This window comes from Nicotiana tomentosiformis, chromosome 2 (genome assembly GCF_000390325.3).
Source record: "Nicotiana tomentosiformis chromosome 2, ASM39032v3, whole genome shotgun sequence".
Classification (NCBI taxonomy): domain Eukaryota; kingdom Viridiplantae; phylum Streptophyta; class Magnoliopsida; order Solanales; family Solanaceae; genus Nicotiana; species Nicotiana tomentosiformis.
The window spans coordinates 72737586-72764980 of record NC_090813.1 but is presented as its reverse complement, the minus strand read 5'-3'; the positions used below and the strand labels follow the sequence as shown (position 1 = coordinate 72764980).

The 27395-nt window shown below is 37.7% G+C and overlaps 2 protein-coding genes across 3 annotated transcripts in view; both read left to right on the top strand.

The window, feature by feature from the left end:
• The first annotated feature begins 241 nt into the window (after positions 1-241).
• LOC104109060 (transcriptional corepressor LEUNIG-like) lies at positions 242-11939 on the top strand. The gene is made up of 14 exons (XM_070195572.1): positions 242-457; positions 900-948; positions 1030-1132; positions 7431-7480; positions 7585-7812; positions 7983-8135; positions 8282-8323; positions 8548-8698; positions 9354-9463; positions 9550-9696; positions 10271-10426; positions 10865-10981; positions 11078-11275; positions 11493-11939. Exons 1-13 carry the CDS (start codon positions 387-389, stop codon positions 11249-11251), a joined length of 1551 nt encoding a protein of 516 aa, XP_070051673.1. The 5' UTR covers positions 242-386; the 3' UTR covers positions 11252-11275; positions 11493-11939.
• LOC104110573 (transcriptional corepressor LEUNIG-like) overlaps positions 11497-27395 on the top strand; it is a 19681-nt gene continuing 3782 nt past the window's right edge. Inside the window, exons 1-8 of one of the 2 annotated variants that reach the window (XM_070195571.1) lie at positions 11497-11606; positions 12313-12352; positions 12490-12596; positions 12687-12794; positions 18486-18583; positions 26528-26610; positions 26790-26909; positions 27261-27392. In XM_070195571.1, coding sequence (XP_070051672.1) covers positions 12724-12794; positions 18486-18583; positions 26528-26610; positions 26790-26909; positions 27261-27392 — 504 coding nt within the window. In that variant the 5' untranslated portion in view covers positions 11497-11606; positions 12313-12352; positions 12490-12596; positions 12687-12723. The remainder of the gene's footprint in view (positions 11607-12312; positions 12353-12489; positions 12597-12686; positions 12795-18485; positions 18584-26527; positions 26611-26789; positions 26910-27260; positions 27393-27395) is intronic. The other variant, XM_070195570.1, reaches the window with a different exon arrangement.

Here is a 27395-nt window from a genome sequence, read left to right as displayed (position 1 = left end):
AAAAAAATCACAATTAGATCCCATCTCTCAAAATCACAAAAAATGGAGTCGAAAGAATCGAGTAGAGAAGAGGTATCATCAGCACAAGCAGTATTAGTTGGAGCTTTGGCTCCAGGAGTCAACGTCTGTATAATTTCCCCCTTCTCCTCATTGTTCTTGTTCTTTTATTTACAATTCAATTAAACTTTAAATTCATTGATTCAAGTTACTGTTTTTTTGCTTTTGGATTCAGGCTCCTACTTGGAATACGCTAAAGATGTCATTTTTGATGCTGGGTTTGTGTCTTGCTGTTATGTTGAGCTTGGCTTTTTCCTCAAGTGGATGCTAAGATTTCAGATTTATTGTCATCCATTTGTGAATTACCAAATTTATCTCCTCCAAGAGACATGCCATCAAGCTCACAGTTTCTTGAGATGAGTGAAATGGATGGCATGCTTCCATTTGCAAGCAATTCCGGGTAATAGCATGTTATGTTTATTGCTAAACTGACCATTTTTCCATATTTTAATCTATTTTACAATGTCTGCCAAGTCGCTTCAACGAGGATAAAGGTTGAGCGCTTGAGTTGAGGCTATGTTCTCCTTGGTCTGATGTCATCGTCTTAAGCCACTAAGGCAACAAAAGAAGATTGACCAAAATCACGTTCTTGTTCTATCTGTGTATTGCTATTATGACCTTCTGATATATTAAATGCCAAGAGTTTCTTGCAAAACTTGGCTATCAAGACATGCTCTTTATTCTAGTACTAGAACCAACTGTCTTAGCCGGTAATATGAGATAGAGTTTTCACATTATCTTGATAATACATGCATGTTTTGTATGTGAAAACATTACGTTGGTTGTTGAAGTTTGTGTATCAGAATCTTCTAATTTCTATGATGTATGTTCATGTCCTTCAGCTATCCATTGCAGCAAATTCCAACTGTTCCTCCACAGTGGAATGCAAGAGTATGTTTAACTTTCCCCAAAACATTTGCAAGCTTTTTAATAATTACTTGAAAATAATTGAAAAGGTTTTATTCTTCCCAGGATGACATGCCTGGTATAAACTTTGGAGGAGCTACACAATTGGGACCAAATATTCGCGCCCCTGCAAATGCTTTGCCTCATTTGCCAGAACCTTCTGATGCGGGTTTGTTTATATTTTGGCTTTAAATATATTTCACATTTAGTTTGTAGAATCTTTTGTCTTTAGCATTGATAATGTTGGACATGTGAACAGTTGATTGATTTTTCTCTTACAAGTCACTCAACATGCATTAAGAACAAATCCATTAGAAGGATAAATGCGCATATATCGAAGAGGACTGGCTCACTTTTAATGTGCAGCACATTATAAATCCCTTTTATTTTGGATTATTATATGTCTACCATAACTAGGTTTTGCTGATGTACTTGTTAGTTATTAGTCCTTCCAGGACAAATTAAACATTTCTCTGCTTTGGTGGGAAACTAATAACAGACGCTCTGCTGCTCTTGCTATCAGGCTCTGCATCAAATCCTTTTAGCCAAATGAAGATTGTTTGATTACTATCTTCCTATAAGCATGGGATGGAGAAGTTGATATTTTGAGAAAGCTGCTACTTAGTTATTAATACAATTTACCTTATCAAAAAAAAGAAAAGAAAGTCATGCAATGAGAGAGGGATCACCTATCATCTTTGAAAATGATGAAGAGGCATGAACAATCTGTTACTTCTTCATAATATTGAGCATTTGACTCCCTTGTAATACCAGCTTTAACTGTGACTACAACCTTAGTGTTTTTGTGTTGAATAACTTCCGATTCAAACATTTCAAAAGGTATTAAGCATTAAATGATAGTGGTTGCTTTCTCCCTATTATTAGATATTTGTTGCTATTTTCTGAACCAAATAGATATCTGGGAGAAAAAGCTCTTCGGGAAGTTTGTTATTGCTTTTGCTATTGGTGGAAAAAGGATGCAATACTATTGTAGTGTACAAGTCAAAGCTTACCACGACCATGTAGATGTGGTCTTGAGTATCTATCTTTTACCCGTAAAGTAATGGTACATTGGTAGATTCAGGATCAGGGGCTTGAAGCGTTAGGTTTGAGATGATATAGTTACATCTAGAACGATGTATGATTGAAGTTATAGCGCTAATTGTGATAATATTGCAACAATGCAATTGGTCCTTGTTGTGTTGGAGAACAAATTAAATTGAACTCTTGAAAGTAGTCTTTTATAGGTGATTATGAAGGTAAATCCACACGGGGAACACAGAAGAGACAGAAGTTGTGATAGTGATCCGTATCAAGTAATAATGCTTCTATTGGAAAGTTTGTAGTATTGCTTTATAGAAAAGATGAAGCTGGAGAAATGCATGGTCAATCTCTTAGTTAAATTTCGAAAGACTAAGATTCCTATTGGTGGTCATATTAGGAAAATTGACCATTGTGGCTTGGACTAACCTTTCACAGATGGGATTAGCTTACCCTTTATAGGCTTATTAAATAATATCAGTCTTTGTTGGTTAGTGAATAAGCATTTCTTGGGGTAACCAGATGAGTATTAAAACCAAGCAAAAGACTATATCTTTCGTTCCTATAGCGGATGTTTATTCAGGAAAGTGGTTTGGCTTAGATCTTTTCGGAAGGTGGGAATCCTTGTTTGATTTTTTGAATATCCTCCTTCCTTGGATTAGTACTGGGGAAACCTAGATTCAACGTAGGAAGAATCAGAAACAGACTTGAAAAAGATGAGCTGTGTCCTGGAGCAGTATGCATATGATTGAGGAAGATTCAGAAATTCAAGATTCAGTTGAAGGAAAGAATAAAGGGAAAATGGGAGTATTATTTTTCAAGGGACGGGGAATACTTCCTTGTAGCCTGTTCGACATCTTAAGGTGGATAGGAGGGAGACTATAGGTGGAAGAGAGTTCCCTAAGTTGGTAAAAGGGAAAAAAGATCAGAATTCAGTTCCCTTGAATTCCATAAAGGTTACCAGTCTTTTCTACTTGAAGCTCTGAAAACAAAAGATCTAACACACATAATGAAGTGTTTACACTGATAGCTGCTCTCTTCTTACTTCACTGCCTGTTAGTCAGTGGTACAGAACCAGCAAGACCTTACCAGCTTAGAGAAAAGCAAAGGATCCACCTAAATGGGAAGCTTGACCTTCTAAGGTCCTTCGCGCAGTCACATGATATCTCATAGAGCAGCAAGAATGGCTTAAGAGCGGCCAAATACTTCTCAACTTGGGACCTGAATTTTGTGTCGTTGAGCTAGAAACGATCCAAATGGAATTTCTTGTGACTACAGAAAACTTCTCAAATTGGGACCTGACATTTATGTCGTTGAGCTAGAAACGATCCAAATGGAAACTCCTGTCACAAAATTCTTCCTTCATATCTTGTCATGTAGCTGATCTCTCTTCCAAACAAGCTCAGATAATGAGACTCAGCTTGAAGCCATCTTAAAGCGTCTAAATCCATTGTCCTTAACGTTAATCAAGTACTGCATTTTCTCAGGTATTCTCCAGTCAAGGGAACCTATTTCAGAGTTTACTCGTTTTCGAGTGTCTAAAATCATTTAATCTAAGGTTATTCTGATTTCGGCAAGGTTTAATTAGAAGCTCAAAGTACATCTATGACTACTACTTGTTGGGGGTGGAGAAATACATAAACCTCCAGTTAGGAATTCTTTCTCTTTCCCTTTAACCATTTTAAAGAGTGTGGAAAAGCAAAGGAGTATATACCAAAGCGGAAAGCTTGTATGTTTTCCTCTTATACAAGTCTTAATAAATGTGCTCAGCCAATATAAGCATAAATATAAACATTTTGTTATGCAAATATGGTGGCGCCTTCTCCTACGAATCTTGCATCAACCACTTTATTGGATCAATAAAGAGATAATGAATTTCCAAGTGACATTAGCTGCGATTAGCATGGCCGGGATCATATTTTAAAGAACATGGGCATAAAACAAAATTTTTATCAACATGCATATAGCCCTATGCTCCTTGTGGGGTGTTCATTTGGATTAATTATGACACACCAAATATGTTCATGAATCTCCAATCATACTTTTTTTGATGAAATCCGATATTTTCGAGGTTGCAGAGAAGTCATAAATAAAGGGTCCTATCATGTGCGATTTGACCGATCTTAGCTGTGATTAGCATGACCGGAGTCATATTTTACAGAATATGGGAATAAAACAAACTTTTCTTCGACATGCATGCCCTATGCTCCCTCGTGGTATTCATTTGGATTAATTGTGACACACCAAATTTGTTCACGAATCTCCTAATCATACTCTTCTTGATAAAATCCGATCTTGTCGAGGTTGCAGAGGAGTTGTCATAAATAAAGAGTATCATCACAGGCGATATGACTATTAGATGCAGCAGAAAAAGTCCTCCTCAACATGTCAAGTCCTTGCTCAGAACTAAAGATCCTGAACATCGGCACTCACTTTGTAGGTTCATAGGACTTTCTCATTCATCTTAAGAGATCATCTATCCTACAACCTACACCACCAACCTTAATAAAAGTGTCCTACTTTCTACTTTAGCTTGTTCCTAATGACCTTGGACCTATTTCCTTACATGTAAAGTGAGATCTTGATCCCATAAAATTGAAGTACAGTAATAGCATTTCATATTATTTTTAAGTACTTTTTAACATTTCAAAAGGTTTTTTCTTTTACATTTCTTCTACTAGTCTTAATATGGTAATCATTCAAGTATTTTAACTTTACTAATCACGCTCGAGTCATTTTCAAACCGAAATATATAGCTTCAACTTGAATGTGCCTAAATATATTGGTGAGTCATGCCACCTTGATAAAAATATTACCCGGACTATATGCAATAAGAGCTCGATCGTTTTCCATCTATTTTCTGACCACCCTAAGTTTCCAAATTGAGTTTCTTAACCTTGAGCACTAGTCCAATACGATGAATGGCTAGTATGATATTCACTATGGTTCTTTAAGCAAGTTCTTCTATAGCACATATGCGGCACCTACTTGCCTAATATGAGACAAGTAACGGTGTTAACCTCCCCTCAAAGAAGTGATGACCTCTTACAACTTGTAAATTGCCATTGTTCACGTTCACATAAAAGAGTAAAAAATAGGACGAGGGATTGATGAGGGCCGTTTTAGCCTTTGAAAGACCCTCATATAGAGCTAACATGACCTGCTACATACAAGTATCGCCAAATAAAGATGGCCAAAAGGAGGACTACCATGGGAAAGATTGCCCAACTAGCTAACATAGAAATAGATTCTCGAATAGCAATTGTCTCTACGCGAATCTCTTCTTGACCTAGCCAAGCCACATGGACACTAATTAGGATAGGAACTACATGTGCCATAGATTTATAAATGTGGCTTGCATGGGCCTAAGGTGGCTTTGTTCAATTAGTTAGGGCTATTAAGTGAGCCGCATTGTTCGAAAATACAACTTAACTCGCTTAATCTTAGCTTGTCTTTTTAACAATTCAGGCATATGTAACTTTAAGGTCGACTAATGTTCGTGAAAATAATTATTTTGACATAAGTGTAAACCTAAGTTGCTCGGATACATGTGCAGGTGTCAGGCAGGTGTGCGGATCTAGAGATCGGATCATTCGAGATGTAAATTCTAAGATTCGGGAATATGGATCCTAGTACGGATATATGTGCGGGGATCCAACTAAAAATAATTCTAAAAATATAAAAATATCTCTAAATTATGAGAAATATTTGTGGAATACTTACCTATAACTTGTCAAATGTGAATTTCTTCACTATTTTCAAGTTGTAGGCATGATTTCTTGATTTTCTTCCATTCTCGGATTCTCCTACAAGTTAACTATTTTATAGTTATCTTTCATTTATAATTTAGATTAGATATCTAATTATTAATATAAAAATTAGAGTTAGTGTCTGTCAAGCTTTCCCAAATTCTCGAAGGCTCCGTCTTCTCCATTCTCAATTGATGCTCTATGCTGCTCTTTCTGCCCGATCAAGAGGAAAAGCAGAAAGTAAAGGATTGATTTTCTAGATAAGGTATGCCACTTTTTCAAATTACCTTAGTTTTGGTTCTGATTTCGGGAATCAAATTATATCTTGTCTCGAATTTTTCGTCCGTCGTGGTAAAAGTACCCAAAATCGTTTGACCAGATCCGGTACGGATCCCATACCCACACCCACACCAGTGTTGTGTTTACACGGGTGCGCACCTAAACTGCCGTGTCAGAGCAACTTAGGTGTAAACCCCATTAAGAGTTTTCTTTAATGTTACATTCATAGAGAATAAAAAGATTATATAGATATTAATGTGAAAATATTTTCCGATTTGATTCTAAGATGTAAATCTATTATACTATCCGTGTGTGTGGGTGTAATTTGAGCTTGAACTCGAGTTCGAGGTTTTTAATTAGCTTGTTACTATATTAAGTCATGCTTGAACTTGTCTACTTTATTTGAGTTGAGCTCTACTCCAATTTAGAGAAAGAAGCGAGGATTCATATAGCCGACCCCAACCTGTTTGCGACTGAGGCATAGTTGTTGTTGAGCTCTACTCCAATTTGAAGCTAGTTCGATGTTTGAGCTTGAGTTTGAACTTGACTTGTAAAGCTCAAGGATGAAAAACTGAGGTCAGCTTAATCAGATTAGCTGAGGTAGCTATTGATGACTCTCATTTCCTTGGTGATTATGCCAATGGGTAGTGAGGCATTAAATTTAGTAACATCTTTACAACTAAGATTATATATGACACTCTTCCCCATTTGAACAAAGATGCATGTTGCAGGTTGAAGTAATAAAAGGATGAACATATGACAGCTTAGGAATAAGATCCACCAGAACAAGTATACAGTGGGGGCATTCAATAAAGTTCTGAAAATAGAACTCTGATTCAATGCACTTTCCCTTTGCATCTTTTTAACTTTTGATTTTTGAAGATGATGCTCTGTGTATGCAATTGATTTCCGTTGGTTTGCTGACCAATCCTTTACTACTATGTTTCCTTGTTCTAGTTCCAGTTTCACTTTGAAGATTCAATTCATTATCACTGGAAGTTGTCATAGAAAAACACACTAGGCAAACTAACACAGAAGGAAGTATGAATAAGCAGATTATCTTAAGACTTAGATTCAGCAAAATAATCAGTGTGATGAGTGCTTTGCGCTTGCATGTTCTCTTCAGAATAACCACCAGGAGAAGTTCTTGCAGTGATCATATAGATGACATTTCAAATACTTTTTAACGATAGGTTGCACAATGTTCCCAACTAGCTTGGAATTGAGGCTTAGTTGTTGCTGTTAATAGATTGTACAATGTGCCATCATGTTAGTAGATTAGCCAATTTATTCCCTTCAATATTTCTGTTGGCATTTTATGCACTTTTAGATCTCCTTATCTTTCTCTTTTTTAATTTTCAAATTTCCTGTGATTTTTTTTTTGCATTGTACCTGCAGGGAACAACAGGTTTCTCCAACAATCATCTCATCAAGGATGGCCGTTAGTTGTGAGTGTCTCGAACTTTTGCATCAATAGAAATGTATAGTCCATTATGGTGTTTTAGTTCGGGTTCAAATTTAAGTTGATTCATTCCTTTTATATTCAACCCAGGGAGTTGGCCCAGTTCCCCCTGTCATTAGCCATCAAGTAGTACATCCTAGTGTAATAGTACCAACTCAAAAGGAACAGTTTTTGAGAACTAAATTCTCTCCTCAACAGGATGCCTTACCAGAAGTGGCAGTTCAAACGTTTGATAAGATCAACTTTCCTGCCCCTGCAAGTTCTGGTGATTTCAATCGTGTGCTCATTCAAGCTGGATCGAGTGGAAAAGATGCAGGAGTAAGTTGAATTCTCAACTAATCCTGTCGCTCCTAGTGATTGTAGCACGCTGCAATTATTTTAGCCGTGAAATAGGCCATGTATTGGTTTTCAGGATTTTATGTTCTGTGATTGAGATCTTTTTCCTGCCTCACTATTTCTTCTATTTTTCTTCCTCCGGTATTGCACAGATGCTTGGTGATAAAAATAAAAGAACCCCGAAGAATTTACCAGTTGACAAGCAAATATTAGCTCCTATAGGAGGAAAGCAAATGAAAGATTCTGGGAAGCAAATTGCAGTGCAGGAGCAAGCGAACCAGCTGAGATTGCAGTCTTCAAATAAGGTTGGTCTTAGATCATAAAGCAAGTAACTGATTTTGATTTGAATATCTTCAAATTTCAGCAATATTTTAGCAGTACAAGACTTAATGGAGACATGTGCATCTTCCCCTATTTGGCGACTAATTTATTTACATGTGTTTTGAATCAGAGTGGCAGAAAGAGGAAAACGTCATCGATTTCTCTGGCAGCTGTAAGATCATTTTCTGCATCTACTTCTTAAAGCCCTTCATGTACTGGTGTTTCCATTTCACTCTGCCGCTGACATTTGCATCTTTTTTTGTGGATTGGACTTCCCTTTCTTAATTTATTCTTGTTTCTGTCACCTTTATAGTCACTTGGACGAATGAGTATGAAATGTCTATGTAGTCTTCGTCAACTTTATTCTTGCTCATTTAATATATTCCTGAGATGTAGGTTGGGAAAGAGAAAGCTACTACAGATCATATTATGAATGGCAATATCGACAGCTACTTATCCCGGGGAGATGCTGGTCTGATTGCTGCAAGTAATTCACTCGCTGCATTGAGGAAAAGTATTGCTGCTTGCATTGAATCTGACCGGAAAGGTAGGTTACAACTTACAACAAGCTTAATGGGTCAAAAAAAATTAATATTAAAAAAGATAGTAATTTAGATAATTGACAGTCAACAGAAATTAATCCTCCATGAATCATTTTACAAGTTTAGATTTAGGCTCTGATGTTGAACTGTACATAACCGGTCTCACCTTTTGTTAGGTTCTAACCTCACCCAGCTAGTTCGTGCATCTAATTCTCTTATGTTCAGGAATAACACTACCCCAAGCAAACCCAATCGTGCTAAGTTTATTAGCATTATACCCTGCTTCATTCATCCAGATGCCACTAGTGTTTTAGGGGACTAGTGGAAGATTCATAGCACATATCTGAAGGTGTATAGTTGATGTAAGATATTGTACTTTGTTATGAACCTCTTTGCTTAAAAGCAAGTAGTGATGTGGCAGCTGCTCATGGCGGCAAATAGATGGTGTCATCTGTAAGCTTCTGTTGTGAAATTTGCAAGATTTTATATTGCTTCTGTATAATTGTATCTTAAAACGGGGGAAAATGAAAAGAATGTGTGGTGTCACATTTAGGGTTTGAGATCAAGCACTGTAGCTTCCGACTTTTTGAGGCTCTTACCCTGTTGGATAAATTGCTGGTTATCAGCATAAAGGATAATTGACTTCATATTGCGTTGCAGGCATCACTATTAAAGAGATTGGAAGCCTTCACGCAACAAAGAGCAAGCTCCTATGTTGCCACTTCCATTCACAAGGAAAGTTGTTGGCTACTGCTGGTCACGAGAGGAAGGTTTGTTTTGCTTATAAAAGGATTTTTAATGGGAGAGCGCTTCTCTCAGTTTCTCCTGTTAACGAACTTGTACGATCTATGTTTAGGTTGTAATTTGGGACGTGGAAAATAGTGATGTTAAATGTGGAGAAGGTCATGCTCATCTCATTACAGATATCCGTTTTAGACCAAACTCAATGGTGTTTGCAACATCCTCTTTTGACAGAACTGTGATGTTATGGGATGCAGCCAAGGTACTACCTCGATTTTCCATACCAAGTTCTTGGCAAATGAGTCTTTCAGTTATTTCTTTTACAAGTTCCATCCATCTCAGAAATAGCAGTCAGCATAGTCAAATCAACCAGGATATGTATTCACAAGTTTAAACTTCTACGATTTCGTCGTTCTTGGTCAACATTATTTCTTCTATTTCTGTGCTATTATTATCCTGATTGTTTTCCTTTTACTTAGATGAGATTACATATTCTTCTTTTAGCAAGCAGCTACTCAGACTCTATTATCAATTGGCGTTCACTGCCACATTCATTATCTCTGCACTGAGGATAAAAGATTTATCACTAATATGTACAGAATCATCATCTTGTGCTGTCTAACACATTTCATTTGACTCAATATTTGAGGAACTTGCTGTTACCAAAACATCTTTTGCAGTCTCTAGACCTTCAGAATATCTTTTTCTTCTTCTTATGGTTATCAGGACTTTTCTAATAATGATAACTGTCTAATATCTTGAGTTTCTTCCCTTTTTCTTCTGTGTCTATTACTACCATGATACTGTACCTATTTCACCATTTTTTCTTAATCCAGCCAAGCAACCCTTTCAAAAGCCTTGTCGGGCACGTTGAGCATGTGATGTCCACAGATTTTCATCCAACAAAGGCCGGTCTCCTCAGCTCTTGTGATAGCAATGATGAGATTAGACTGTGGGATGTCGATGAGGGCGATTGCAAACTCATTTTTAAGGTGGGTATCTCTACTTCTTTGTTTTTTAAACGTTGATGAAGAGGTGCCTCTGCTTGACATAGGAAGGGCCTCCATATTTTGGTATTACCTGTTTTTCTGTTCTATTTCAATTTTGAGCTGACATATCTACCTGATCTAAGTCATCTTCAAATCGGTTCTCCTGAATTCCTGCATTTAGATTGTGGAAAATGTTTTTCTTATTGTTCTACTTACCTGCGAGCAATTTCAAAGTTTTCAAGATCAGTAGGCCTCAACATGTAAATACACATGCGATAGTTTAGGAAATAAAAGGGTTGAGTTTCATAATATTATTTGAACCAACATCCATAATCACGTTCAGCGAGGCAAAGTACAGTGTCTAAACTAAGTGATTTTCTAGAGAATTAGCTATTATCCATTCACGAAAGGTTCGTTGACTTGCTCTTGGTACAAATGCAGGGAGGTAGTAGACAAGTTAGATTTCAACCTCGATTTGGGAACTTATTGGCAAGTTCTACAGGAAATGTTATAAATATATTTGATGTGGAGACTAACAGCATCCAACAAAAGTTCGAAGTAAGATTGTCTATTCCCGGTTAAGCTTGTTTTAAATTTCTACTATGCTGCATTATTGTATCATATCAAAGTGGTCTCCTTTTCTTTGATATACAGGGTCATGTCAGAGACGTCCGTTCAATCTGTTGGGATATGAGCGGGAATTTCCTGGCATCTGTGAGCGAGGATAGTGCACGGATATGGTGTGTTAGCGGAGGAAAGTGTTTACATGAACTTTGCTCCAGTGGCAATAAGTTCCAGTCATGCACTTTCCACCCTGACCGCGCTTAACTCTTGGCGATTGGTTCTCATGAGGTATGCTTAACAGAATTTCTGCTGAAGCTTTGAGCTCGTAGATTAAGTTCTTTGTAGACTTGGCTTGATTAATGTCTATATAGTTGCACAACAACAAATGTAACCTAGGACTATTCACATGTAAACATCTCAAACCGTGTTACAGATAACTTTTTAGATGATCCTAGATTCTTTTGATATTTCATGAGGGGAAGTAACATGTCGAGTGTTGTTGCAGTTACTGGAGCTGTGGAATCCAATGTACTAGAGCCACAGAACTTGGCCACACCGAGCACATGATGATATAATTTCTTCATTTGCAGATTCACCTCCGACAGGAACCATAGCCTCAGTGAGTCATGACCTACTATCAAGATATGGCAGTGATACTTTGTTGCATGCCAGTTTCTGCGGCTATACCCCATGCTCTCAGCTTCCATTATTAATTTACTGATGCTTCTTGGTTTATGACTTTTACTTGGGACAAAGCAAGAAGACAATATTCTTGATTTTGTTGAGGGATACACACCATTTACCTGGAATGAGTTATTTGAATGGTTGTATCACTACAGAAACAGTCACAAACTTTGATTCATAGTTTCAGACTCTAGTTAATCTTGACATTGTACTCTCTTCCCTATTTTATTGTTTGGAAATTGAATTTAAAATGTTAATTAGAATTGTCTATGAAATACCTAATATAAAAATTTAGTCTATGGATAAAGTTTTAAAATGAATAATTAATGTAGTTAAATTCTTAAATTGGAAAGTTTGTAAAAAACATTATTATTAGTTAAAATGATTTATTTTATTTGACATACTTTTGAATATAATTATATCTCATACATTTTAGGGAGGAGTATTTATTAGGCTTGATTTGGGATTGTTTTAATTTTTTTTTTTTTAAATTGTTACTTATAATTATACGATTATCAACTTTTGATGTAACGGAAATAGGATCAAACAATCAATTTAATAACCTGATTGGGCCGATCCCAAAATCTTCCTCATTGTTAAATGTTTTTTTTTTTTTTTTATAACCGTGGTGTCCGGGCCAGCTTGCGCATAGTGTCACATTTTACCAGTAACACGTAACAGGTAACTCTATGCAACAAGATTTGGATAGATGACAAGAAATTACCTAGTATTTACCTCCAGATTTGAACTGACACTTCATGGTTCTCACACCTTGGTTGTATCTTACTCATTGTTAATAATCCCAATCAAAACCCCAGCACTCACAAATCACTAAAAAAAAATGGAGTTGAAGGAATCGAGTAGAAGAGAAGAAGTATCATCGGCAAAAGCAGTACAGGCTGGAGCTTTGGCTCCTGGAATCAACGTCCGTATATTTTTCCCCTTTCTTCGCAAATATGTTTTTTTAAAACTTTAAATTCCTCTGTTGTAGTTGATTTTTCGTTTTTGGGTTCAGGGTCCTACAAGGAATACGCTAAAGAGTTGCATTTTTAATGCTGGGTTTGTGTCTTGCTGTTATATTGGACTTGGCTTTTTCGTCAAGTACTTTTCTTCTTCTTAGCAGGTATGTTTCAGCTTTTGTTATTCAATGTTGTAGATTTGATTTGCATTGGTGTATAGTTCTGCATTTCCTTAGTCAGATTCTCTGTTCTGGTTAATGGTAGCCCGTGTGGTTTCTTTGGCAGCTCCAGGGGTCTCAGGCAAGGTGACCCCCTATCCCCCATGTTATTCATTCTAGTGATGGATGCTCTGAGCAAGATGATGGATCGTGCGGCGGGCGGAGGTTTCTTGAGAGGATTCTCAGCTCCGATTGGGGTGCTCAGTGTCCAAAGAGTCTCACATTTGCTTTTTGCGGATGACACACTGGTTTTCTGTGATGCCGACATGAATCAGTTGACCTACCTGAAGCAGGTCCTGCAGTGGTTTCAGTTAGTATCAGGACTCAAAATCAACATCGGCAAGTGTGAGATTTTCCCGGTAGGTGTGGTTACTAATATTGATGCCTTGTCTGGTGTTCTCAGATGCAAGGTGGGTTCCCTTCCCACTACTTACCTGGGTCTCCCTTTGGGCGCTTCATATAAGGATACTACGGTTTGGAATCCAGTGATCGAACGGGTTGAAAAAAGATTAGCATGGTGGCAGAAACGGTATTTGTCAAAAGGAGGTAAGGAAGTGCTTATCAAAAGCACTTTATCGAGTATGCCCACCTACTACTTATCACTGTTGCAAGCACCGGTGAGCATCACAGAAAAACTGGAGCGACTTCAAAGGAACTTTCTGTAGGATGCGGCGGATGGAACTAGAAAGTTTCATCTAGTGAATTGGCAGACAATCACTTCCCCAAAGAAGTGGGGTGGACTTGGAGTGAAAGATCTTAGGGTTTTTAACAGAGCTTTAATGGGGAAGTGGTTGTGGAGATTCGGGGTAGAAGAGCATGCTCTATGGAAGGAGGTCATAGTAGAAAAGTACGATTCAACGGGAGGGGGTTGGAGGACCAAGGCGATCACAACACCTTTCGGGTGTGGCATGTGGAGCAGTATCATGAAGAATTGGGAAGCATTCAGTGGCAACATCACTTATAGGGTGGGAGATGGAAGGAGAATCAGCTTTTGGAATCATAGATGGTGTGGAGAGGATACTCTCAGGGTCTCCTTCCTCCACGTCTTCAGAGTTTCAAACCAGAAAGAACTGATGGTCCAACAGATTCGCAAGGAGCTTGAAGGGGGTAGTATGGGACCTCTCATTCAGGAGAAACATGCAAGATTGGGAGATTGCGGAGCTCCAAGTTTTGTTGGCGCTGCTATACGGGCAAGACAGGCTTCAGCCATCCTGTGACTCTTGGAGATGGGGCTTGCGTGGCGATGGTTTGTTCACCGTAAAGTCCTTTTACCAGAGTATGTTGGTGAGAGAGGAGACCACTTTTCCATACTCCTCGATTTGGATTCCTAGGGCGCCCACGAAGGTGTGCTTTTTTGCATGGCTAGCGGCAAGGGGAGTGATCTTGACTGCTGAAAATCTCCGAAAGAGGGGAATTACACTTGTTAGTTGGTGCTACATGTGCAAAAGCTCAGGGGAAGAAGTTGATCACCTTATGTTGCATTGCCCTGTGTCCTCTGCTTTGTGGAGGGCAATCCTGAATCTTTTTGGTGTTCAATGGGTGATGCCAAGCACTGTAAAGGAAATGTTACATAGCTGGGGCGATTTTCGGAGAAGAAGAAAGCAGAAGGCGTGGAAGTTCGCCCCGTTAGCTCTCATGTGGGTAGTATGGGGGGAGAGAAATATAAGAGCTTTTGAGGAGATTGAGTCTCCTTTTTCACATCTTAAGAATAGTCTTTTATCTTTGATCGCTTTTTGGTGCACTCATTTAGCCCCTACTTGTATAGAAGATTGGGCGTTTTTTTGTAGAGAATCATGTTCTGATATAAATTCTCTACGTCTTTGGTATACTTCGTGTATACGAGAGTTCTCTCCCTTTTGATTAATACAATTTACCTTATCAAAAAAAGTATACTTGAAAACTGTCAAGTAAGCTTTGTATAACTAGATTAATCGATTTGGATAAAATAAGTAAATAATCCTTACTTTGGAGGAATAGATTCCCACTTCAAATCTTTGATTTTGTGTAGTACCTGGAATAAGTGATAAAATGTATAATTACAAGATCATGTAACTAATTGACAGCATTTGTTGGATTATTTCTTTGGAAAATAAAGTTAATATCTAGGACAAAGAAGGGTTTTCCTAGACTCATTAGGACTAAGGGCCGAATGATCATCCTTAAGGTGTTCCATTCCCTCTGTGCATCATCTTTTCTACCAGCTGCAGAGACACACATATTCCATTTTCCTGGAAATATAAACTGGATAAAGTCAAAGAGTATTGCAGACAAACTAAACATTATTTGTCAGCTGACATGGTCTAAAAATGACTTCCCTCACTCTTGGGTAGAAGTTATCTCAACTCTTAATTTCATATCTATTCTCCTACCAACACTTGGACATTATAATCAATCTTTAGTATTCAAAAATTTCATCAAAACGCTATCTGATTCGCTAACATTATTTTCAATCTATAATCTAAAAAAATTCAGAAAATATTTGAAAAACGTTTGGAAAATGTTTCCATCGTATCACCATCCTAAATAAAAAAGAATTAGTACTTACTGTCTATTTTTCCAAGATATTGTCATCATCATGTGATTATTCGAGGAATATAACATACACTTTTAATCTTCATTCTGAGAATGAATTTACCTCACCGAAGTCCTTTTATGTCAAAATAGTTACTAAAAATGCTTTTTCTCTTAAATAATATTTATGTTAGAGCTAAAAATTGACAAATCATTAACATTGACATAGGGGCAAATAATAACATGTGAATTATTCTAAGACTTATGATAAATGCACTTATCATGTTTTATCGAATTCAAGATTTATGGTAAATGCAGTTATCATGTTTTATCGATTTTTAATCATTTTCAATCATGCAAGAATCAAACTTTACGTTGTTTTGGTGCATATCTCAAGCCATTCCGATATGTCAAATGGGGTTTGAAACTGCCTTGCTTTGGAATCACAATTGCTCAAATATGGCATATTCTTTCCTAGGAAGTAGTGTTGAAGACATAGTAAAGTCGATAAAAGTCTATTCTCTCTAACAACTTAAGTTTTTAAAAGAGATGGTTACACAATCTAACATGATTTTTATTGTTGATACAATCTAACATGGTAACAGAGCAGATAGAAGTCCTACGTTCAAGTCTCACCATCACTTATTGTTAAAAAGAAAGAAAAAATTCACATGGTTGATTTACAAAAAAATACTCAAACATGTACGTGAGGGAGCTGTTTGAAACATAATTAAGTAAATAAAAGTATACTCCTTTAGTAGTTTAACCATTTAGATGAAGCGGGTTACACAATTTATCACCTAGAACCATTGTTTTTAAAAGCGAAAGAGCAAAAAGGCAATAAGGTCCATGGGACGTGAATCGAAGAGCGAGAAATTAAGTACACAATTCTTCGGAATGAAGTGCACTATTCTGACATTAAAAAATATCAAATATATATGAATTTAGTATTATAATGATCAAATTGTAATTAAAAAAACTACTTTCAGTATTCAACAAACAATAATGTCGACACTAATCCAGCTCAAAGTTGAGATACAAAGAATTGACCGTTTGTTATTGAGGTCACTTTGAGTATTATTTTATGAAGCGCACACATCTATGAAGTGCATGGCTTCACCTATGAAGCAATAATCCATTTCTTCGCATAGTCTCATTGCTTTAAGCGACAAAGTGATGTCTTTTAATAGCACTAGATGATTAAATGCTCCTTAAAAAGAAATATGATGTTAATCTTTGCATAATATATAGATGTTATTACTAACTAACCACATTTATCTGTGTTCATACATGCATGTTTGGAGCTAATGAAAATCTTCCTTTATCGTAATATGCGGTCCAACAGAACATTTTAACAAATATTAAGACATTTTGTTAGTGTTACTATTAAAAACCGCTGGATAAATCTTAATAGGCAGTCCAATGCCTTCTTTTCGGTATAACCATATGGCATTCGGAACCTATTGGCCTGACTTGTCAAGATTCACACCGCGTAGGGCCCATTTAAAGAGAAAATGCTCCCCACCAAAGGATTTCTTCATTCCGGGGCTCGAACCTGAGAGCTCTGGTTAAGGGGGGAGGGATCCCATCCATCCCACCACACCCCTTGGTGGTGCAATCCGATGACTTAAAAATAAATAGTATCTATTTAACAATAATTTAATTTCTTACTTAAGCTATACCATCTTATCAATCTTTTTTGTCTCAGATTATGTAATAAGAGTTTGCATAATCACAATGGCATGACTTTTATTGATATAAATTACTTGACTACCATTTTTTGGTAACTAGCATTCAAAATTAATTAGTGGGATAAAATAAAAGAATGCATGACCTTCGAAAAGCGTAAGTGGTTAGCAACAATTAAATCATATCTAAATTAGATCATACCTTTTAATCTCAGTTTTCAGTTGTCATATGATCTTGAGTATTTCAAAATTATTCAATACCTTTATACTTCTCTAAATTGATTGATAACTCCCTAATTGTTACTTTTTACACTACCGTGAAAATATCGTTTTTACACTATCACGGTATTTCATAACACGTAACAAATGGCCTACAAGCTTGACAATGTAGCATATAAAGATTGTAGATCATATGGTTAATAGATTAAACTACACTGATAGTGTAAACTATTTTTATACTTTCAATTCGGATATGTTAAATCAAAATGGGAAAAAAGAAGAAAAAACAGGGGTGAGACGTTGTTTCTTCTTGAGGTATTTACGAGTTTTACCCATCTTGCATGGAATTCAGCTAAAAACATTGCTTAGAAACCGAAATGGTCAAAATGAATGAGTGATTGTCTAATTGTGAAAAAGTTTATTAGATTAGCTCAAATTTAAGAAGGTTCACTGTCTTTTTTGTCACGTCTTTTTGGTTCGAAGCATTAAGGTTAAATAATGCAGTAAAAGTTGTTTTCTATTTGTCACCTAAAAACTCAGGCTCGGACAAACAATTCATTCATCTTCTTTTACCGTGGTTCCTTCTTAGATTTGGCTTCTGTTGTAACTTTGCTTCTGAGCTGCATTAACACCTCTTTATTTGCATTTTGTTTTTCTTTATGGTACTTTCAATCAAAAAAAATACTTTACAAAAGGTAAAATGGTCAAAGGATAAAACTGTGTCATTGTCATTTTTACCGCTATACTAGGGGCCACCATTTCTCTATTTAAATCCAGTGTTTTGCTATTTTTTTCCCTACACTTTTGCATGGTACTGTCACCACATCTCTCTCTCTCTCTCTCTCTCTCTCTCTCTCTCTGCATTCTTCTGTCTGTAATCCAAGTGGGATTTTGGTTCTTGAGACTCTTTCTTCATCTTTCCCAGTTGTTCTTGCTCAAACCTTCTTTCCCTTCCCTTTTCTGTGATTAAGTAACGCTTTGTTTTTGGTGATCATGGCCAGTTTGGAGGCTCGACGCTTGTAAGTTTTTATGTGTTCGCCAATTATTTTATAGCAAAAACTACTACGCCTCAATTGTTTTATACTTACATTTTTAATGATTGATACTCTTGATAATCTGTGCTTGTCTACTTTTCATTTGATTTTGGGTGTATGTGATTTTCCCCCTTTGTTTGACTGGTTTTAGTCATGCTTTTCTTTTATTTGTTTGTGTTTTTCAGACTTGAAGTTGTCATTCTTAATTACATGGTTAAGAGAGGTTTCCATCAGACTGGTGAGGTATTCGCCAGAGAAATTAATGCTAATCCAAATCCTGTTGGTAAGTAACTCCTTTTAATGAATTCTATTCTTTTATCAGATGCTAAAAACTGATCCTCTAATGAATTAAGATATGTGTTTTAGTAATGATTGTTATTTACCTGAAAGGGTTGTAAAATTCTCATGCTTAGTTTTGTAATTCTTACATATGACCATATGGTAGATTGTTGATCGTGTTGTTCTTGAAAAGTTTGCTAATAAGTTGAGGTCATTCTCTTTGATTCATGTGGTACATTCTAGTTATCTACTGTTGAATGTTTTTGAAAGTACTGTATTAACCGCCCTTCAGTAATTTAGAGAGACATGTATAATGGAGTTGAAGTTACGTGTTAACGTGATACAGGGCTTTGGAGTAATGATATGTGATATCTGTGATATTGTTTCAGCTATCAATTCTCCTGAAGGATATCTGCAAGAGTGGTGGAATATATTTTATGAAGCATTCAGCTCTAGGTTCCCTGAGGTTGCTCTATTCGCGGCCGAATCCTTTGATAAGGTGTTACCTATAGAACTTTTCTAGGTTCCCTGAGGTTGCTCTATTCGCGCCAGAACATTCTGATGCGGGTTTGTTTGTATCTTGGCTTAAAATATTATGCCTGTAGTTTATAGAATCTTTTGTCTTTGGCATTGATATTATTGGATGTGTGGACAGTCACTTAACTTTTACTCCTAAGTCAACTCAACGTGCATTGTGATAATCTGCAAAAGACTTTTAGCATTTAAATCCATTAGAATGATAAATTGCATACATCGAATAGCACTGGCTCAGTCTTAATTTGTAGCAATTGTAAATCCCTTTTCGTTTGGATTAATATATGTCTACCATAAGCATCAAAATACCATAAGTCAGTCACCGTGCGTCTTTCCGGTTGACGACTCAAGATTGATTTGCGTTATCTCCTCATCGGTAAGTGTTGTGCAAAAACCAACACTACCATCTTGTTCGGAAAAGTCAGGCGACAAAACCCCAGTCAATCGCTCTGGTAGAAAGTCCCTCACGCGCCTCCACGCGCCACCAGAACTAGGGTTCCGTCGAGCTACAATAACTTTTCCGGCACGTGTGAGCCATTCCGGTCACTTTTTGACAAAACTTCTTCAGGACAACTTACTCGTCTAGTGATTCCGAGCCTAACCTTAAAAATTACATCAAATTCTGACAACTTTTATTTTTTCCGGCGTGAACAGAAAAGTTTTTATTTTCTGGTGGTGTTTTAGAACCTATTTTGTAGTATGGAATTCGACTTAGTCTCACTATGTTCAAATGTTTCCGGCGACCTTTCGGCCAATTTCTGTTTATCAGCAACCACCTGGTTTTGTTGCTCAGGGGAAGTCTAGTAGCCTTGTATGTCGAATGATCAGCTTGCATATATTTTCACCAAGTCCCTCACTGTTCCTTGTATTAGTTACTGTGAGAAAGTACGGGAGAAAATATATTATTGATATTAGATACTCAATACAATACAAGAGGTCTTTATTTATAGTTATACTTTACAAGGACATATTGCTCCTATTCCAATGTGAAACAAGACTATATTGTGTACATATCTGTAAACTAACACTCCCCCTCAAGCCGGTGCATACAAATCATATGTACCGAGCTTGTTACATATATAACCAATACGAGGACCAGTGAGGGACTTGGTGAAAATATCTGCAAGCTGATCATTCGACCTCGCAAACTTTGTAGCAATCTCTCCTGAAAGTATCTTTTCTCTGACGAAGTGACAATCAATCTCAATGTGTAGTTCTCTCATGGAACACCGGATTTTACGCAATATGAATGGCAGCTTGATTATCGCACACAAGTTCCATCCGACTGAATTCACCAAATTTTAACTCCTTGAGCAATTGTTTGGTCCAGACTAGCTCACATGTTGCCATAGCCATTGCTCGATATTCTGCTTCTGCACTAGACCGAGCAACTACATTCTGTTTCTTGCTCTTTCAAGACACCAAATTTCCTCCTACTAAAACACAATATCCAGACGTAGAACGTCTATCAGAAGGTGATCCTGCCCAATCAGCATCTGAGTATCCAACGATCTGCTCATGACCTTGATCCTCAAACAGTAACCCTTTGCCTGGAGCCGATTTTATATACCGAATAATGCGGACAACTGCATCCCAATGACTATCATAGGGAGAATTCATAAACTGACTTACAACACTCAAAGGATAAGAAATGTCGGGTCTAGTCACTGCGAGATAATTTAATTTACCAACCAGCTGCCTATAGCTTGCAGGGTCGCTAAGCGGCTCCCCCTGTCCTGGCAGAAATTTAGAATTCGGATCCATCGGAGTGTCAACAGGTCTGCAACTTATCATCCTTGTATCCTCAAGAATGTCTAAAGCATATTTTCTTTGAGAAATAACAATACCTGAGCTAGACTGAGCAACCTCAATACCTAAAAAGTACTTCAATCTGCCTAGATCCTTAGTTTGGAAGAGATGCTGCTTCAGATTGGTAATACCATCCTGATCATTGCCAGTAATAACAATATCATCAACATATACTACCAGATAAATACAGAGACTTGAAGCAGAGTGCCGATAAAACACAGAGTGATCTGCTTCACTACGAGTCATGCCAAACTCCTGGATAACCGTGCTGAACTTACCAAACCAGACTCGAGGAGACTGCTTTAGACCATTAAGTGACTGACGCAAGCGACATACAAGGTCACGAGACTTCCCCTGAGCAACAAAACTAGGTGGTTGCTCCATATAAACCTCATCCTCAAGATCACCGTGAAGAAAAGCATTCTTAATGTCCAGCTGATAGAGAGTCCAATGACGAACCGCAGCCATAGATAGAAAAAGGCGGACTGATGCTACTTTAGCCACGGGAGAGAAGGTATCACTATAATCGAGCCCAAATAGCTAAGTATATCCTTTGGCAACAAGACAGGCCTTAAGTCGATCAACCTAGCCATCGGGACCAACTTTGATTCCAAAAACCCCAGGACAACCAACAGTATATTTACCTGAAGGAAGAGGAACAAGCTCCCAAGTACCACTTATATGTAAAGCAGACATCTCGTCACTCATAGCCCGTCGCCATCCTGGATGAGACAACGCTTCACCTGTAGACTTAGGGTTGGAAACCGAGGACAAAGAAGATATAAAAGCATAATGGGGAAATGACAGACGATATGATAACTCAAACCGACATAATGAGGATTAGGATTAAGTGTGGTCCGTATACTTTTCCGAAGTGCAATCGGTGTACTAGGAAGAGACAAGTCCGCAGTAGGAGCAGGGTCAGGTGCAGGACGAGAACCAGTTGGGCCTGATGGTGGGCGCGAACGACGATGATAAGTCAAAAGTGGTGTTCCTGTGGTTGTGGATCTAGGAGGAACAACACTAGACTCCTCAACGGTTGGTATGGGTGAAACTTCTGTGGTCGAGGGTGGAGGAGGAGCTATAGTAAACTCCTCAAAGGTCGGTATAGGTAAGACCTCAGATATATCATGGTGGTCAGCAAAGGTAAATAAAGGTTTAGACTCAAAAAATGTGACGTCAGCTGACATAAGGTACCTACGAAGATCAGGGGAATAACAACGATATATCTCTTCTGAACACGAGAATAACCAAGGAAGACACACTTGAGAGCACGAGGAGCTAACTTATCTTTCCCAGGGGCTAAGTTATGAACAAAACACGTGCTCCCAAAAATACGAGGTGGAAGAGAGTATAAGGGTGACTGGGAAAACAATACTGAATGCGGAATTTGATCCTTGATGGGAGATGTAGGCATCCGATTAATCAAATAACAAGCTGTGAGAACTGCATCGCCCCAAAAACGCAACGGACCACGAGATTGAATTAGAAATGTGCGAACAGTCTCAATAAAGTGCCTATTCTTTATCTCTACAACCCCATTTTGCTGAGGGGTATAAGAACAAGATGTCTGATAAATAATTCCTTGAGAAGTCATAAACTACTGAAACTGAGAAGATAAATATTCTAAGGCATTATCACTGCGAAAAATGCGAATAGAAACACCAAATTAGTTTTTGATTTCAGCACAGAAACTTTAGAATATAGAAAATAACTCAGAACGATCTTTCATTAAGAAAAGCTAAGTACATCTTGAATAATCATCAATAAAACTAACAAAATAACGAAATCCCAAGTTTTAACTGACTCTACTAGGACCCCATATATCAGAATGAGCTAAGGAGAAAATAGACTCTGCATGACTCTCAACACTAAGCGGAAAGGAGGCTCGGGTATGTTTCCCAAGCTTATACGACTTACAATCTAATGTAGACAAACTAGATAAACTAGGCACCATCTTCTGAAGTTTGGATAAACTCGGATGTCTTAAACGTCTGTGGATTAGGTCTGGAGGATCTGTAACTAGACATGTTGTGGAAGGACTAAGTGAGTTAAGGTAGTAAAGGCCTTTTGATTCACGTCCTGTACCAATTGTCTGTCCCCGTACTGCGGTCCTACATAATAAAAGAATCGTCAATAAAATATATACCACAATGGAGGGCACGAGTCAAACGACTAATAGATGCAAGACTAAAAGGACAGCCAGAGACATAAAGAACGGAATCTAGGGTGATAGAAGACAAGGGATTAGCTTGTCCAACTCTTTTTGCCTTAGTTTGACATCCATTGGCTAAAATAACAGTGGGAAGAGACTGTGAATATACAATATTCGACAAAAGTGATATATTACCAGAGATGTGATCAGAAGCGCCTGAGTCCATGACCCATGGTCCAAGAGTACTAGATTGGGAAACGCAAGCAAAAGAATTACCAGCAACAAAAGTATCAGTTTGAGCAACCGATGCTACTTGTGGAGTTGTCTGCTTACTTGCTCGATACTGAATGAGCTCATATTTTTCTTTAGATTAAGAAAATCCCTGGTTACCTGTAGTCTCTGTCTGAGCAATGTAAGCATTTTTGGGTGGACGACCATGTAAGGAATAGCACATTTCACGTGTGTGTCCAAGTTTGTGACAATAAGAACACTTGGGTCTAGATCTTCCAAAACGACCTCCTCCTCGTCTATTCTCCATAGTTTGAGACGCCCGAACATCCACTGTCTGGGATGCGAGAACATAGGAATCAAGTATCTGTGATGAGATCACTGGGTGACTTGGTGCTGCAGCAAGGTAGAGTAATCGAGAGAATAATTCATCAACTGTGGGGACAGTCGGACTAGCCAAAATCTGGTCGCGTACTGAATAAAGATCATTAGGAAGTCCAGCGATGGTAAGAACTAGAAACATCTTCTGTCGATGCTCTTGTTGTTTTTCAACACTAGCAGAAACTGGCATCAACTTCTCAAATTCCTCCATGACTGCCTGTACTTGACCCAAGTAAGTAGACATATCTAATTCCTGCTTCTTTAAATTTGTCATCCACGATATCACATCATAGAAGCGAGATATTTCATTAGTGTATAAGGTACGAGCCTTTGCCTAAACCAAATAACATGTCTGGAATGGACGAAACAAGGGCATCAACTTGGAATCAATAGATCGCCACAAGATGCTTCATAACTGAGCATCGATCTTTGCCCAAAGTGCTATCGCCTTTTCATCTCCTTCGCTAGACTGTTTGATTAAATGATCTTGAACACCTTGACCTTTACACCACAACTCGACAGATGAAGACGAAGCTAAGTAGTTTGAACTTCCCATTAAAGGTTCCGAGGTAATCATAACACTAGAGTTTCCAGAACTCATGTTTCTAGACCCAAAAATATCAAATCCCAAAGACATCGTTGCAAAGTATTACCAAATGAGAGAAAGAATCAATCGTAATCCACTGAAACAGAGTAAGGAAATACTGTAGTCGTCGGAATCTTACTGTAGCTGCCAAAAAAAAATATTGTTCACGCCGGAAAAATATAAAAGTGGTCGGAATTTGGTGTAACCTGGATGGGTAGGCTCGGAATTCCCTTGCGAACAATCTGTCCCAAATAAATTTTTCCAAAAAGTGAGTGGAAAGGGCCCCACGCGCCGGCGCGTGGGGGTTCTTCTGATGGAGATATTTTTATGGGTTGGTCGACGGAGGCCGATCTATTTCGTGGTGGTATTGGTTTTTGCACAACACTGACGAAAAATAACTTTTTTTTTTACTGCGGCAAACCTGTGTTTGTCGGAAAAAAGAATTCCGGTTGACTGATATCTCTTCCCGGAGTCGCTGGAATTTATGCACAACGATAAATCTCTCACGATTGCTCTGATACCATGTGAGAAAGCACGTGAGAAAATATATTATTGATATTAGATACTCAATACAATACAAGAGGTCCTTATTTATAGCTATACTCTACAAGGACATATTACTCCTATTCCAATGTGGGACAAGACTACATTATGTACATATGTGTAAACTAACATTTATTTCCGGCGACCTTTTTGCCAATTTCTGTTAACCACCTGGTTTTGTTGCTCAGGGGGAGTCTAGTGGCCTTGTATGTCGAATGATCAGCTTGCAGATATTTTCACCAAGTCCCTCACTGGTCCTTGTATTAGTTACATATGTAACAAGCTCGATACATATGATTTGCATGCACCGGCTTGAGGGGGAGTGTTAGATAGTTATGTGTAAATAGTCCTAGTCCCATATATTGTAGGAGTAGAATATGTCCTAGTCCCATATGTAATAGGAGTAGAATATGTATTATATATAGGGCTCATTGTATCATTGTTAAAAATATAGATTTTTCTCCCGTGCATTCTCACAAAAATATTTCCCAATATGATTCTGAGATTTGAATTTTATTATACTAAAAATGTCTCCCTGAGCCGAGGGGCTATCGGAAACAGCCTATCTACCTCCACAAGGTAGGGGTAAGGTCTGCGTACAAACTACCATCTCCAGACCCAACTTGTGGGATTACACTAGGTTTGTTGTTGTTATTGTATACTAAAAATGTCTCCCATTTTGAGTCTAAGATATAGATTTATTATACTGTGTGTAAATCAAGGTTGTCTCGAGTTTGAGGTTGTTAATTAGATTGTTGCTACATTGAGTCGTGCTTGAACTTGTCTACATTTGTTCGTGGTGAGAACTCTAACTTGAAGCTAGTTTGATATTTGAGCTTGAGTTTGAAGTCTACCAGTATAAAACTTAAGCTGAGCTCAAGGAGCTCAAGGATGAACGACTGAGCTCGACTTGATCCAATTTCCATCTATGGATGGCTCTCATTTCCTTAGTGATTATGCAAACGGCTAACAAGGCATTTGCTTTAGTGAAATCTGCACAACAAAGATGATATAGGACACACCTTCCCATGTGGACAAAGATGCATGTTGCAGGTTGAAGTAAGAAAAGGATAAACATAAGGCAGCTTAGGATTAAGATACCAAAGAAAGAATGTGGCACCGGCATTCAATGAAGTTCTTAAAATAGAATTTTGATATGATGGACTTCTCATTTGCATCTTTTTATCTTTTGGTTTTTGAAGATGATAAGCTGTGTGTGGCAATTTATTTCCACTGGCTTGCTGAACAAGCTCTAATTACTGTGTTTCTTTGTTCCTTTTCCAGTTTCATTTCTTCGAAGATTAGATTCATTATCAATTTGAAGTTTTGATTTTAAAGGACACTAGGCAAAACTAACATGGAAGGAACTATGACATAAGCAAACAACTTTTAAACTTACATTCAGCAAAATAATCAGTGTTATGAGTGCTTAGCACTCGCATGTTCTCTTCAGAAGAATCACCATGAGATGTTCTCGCAGTGACCATGTAGACAACGTTTTAAATAACTTCTAAGGATAGATTTTAGAATGATCTCATCTCTCTTATAGTTGAGGCTTAGTTGTTGTTGTTGACAAATTTTACAATGTAGGTTAGTAGATTAGCCACTTTATTTACTTTAATATTTCTGCTGGTACTTTTATGCACTTTTAGATCTCCTCATCCTTTTCTTTTTAGAATATTCTGGTGATCTTTCTTCCACTGTACCTGCAGGGAACAACAGATCTCTACAACAAGCTTCTCATCAAGGATGGCCGTTAGTTGTGAGTGTATTGAACTTTTGCATCAATAGAAATGTATAGTCCATTATGGTGTTTCAGTTAGGTTTCAACTTTAAGTTGATTCATTCCTTTTATATTCAACCAAGGGAATTGGCCCAGCTCCCCCTGTCATTAACTATCAAGTTGTACATCCTAGTGTAATAGTACCGACTCAAAAGGAACAATTTTTGAGAACTACATTCTCTCCTCAACAGGATGTTTTACCAGAAGTGGCAGTTCAAACATTGGATGAGCTCAACTTTCCTGCCCCTGCAAGTTCTGGTGATTTCAATTGTATGCTCATTCAAGCTGGCTCGAGTGGCAAAGATTCAGGAGTAAGTTGAATACTCAACTAATCATGTCGCTCCTATTGATTGTAGCATGCTGCAATTATTTTAGCCGTGAAATGGACCATGGGTTGCTATTCAGTATTTTATGTTCTGTGAAATCTCTTTGTAAAACTTTGTACATCAAGTTATCAGTTGTCAAAATAAGAGCAGTAAATTAAAACTCTAAAAAGAAAGAGCCTATGTAGCAGAAAGAAAAAGAGGAAAAAACTTCAAAGTATTTGTAAAGCAATAACCAGATTGAGGACAAAATAAAGACTATCCTACTATACTGATGTGACTGAGATCTTTTTCCTGCCTCACTATTTCTTCTGGTTGTCTTCTTCTGGTGTCGAAAAGATGCTTGGTGATAAAAATAAAAGAACCCTGGAGAATTTACCAGTTGACCAGCAAATATTAGCTCCTATAGGAGGAAAGCAAATTGCAGTGCAGGAGCAAGTGAACCAGCTGAGACTGCAGTCTTCAAATGAGGTT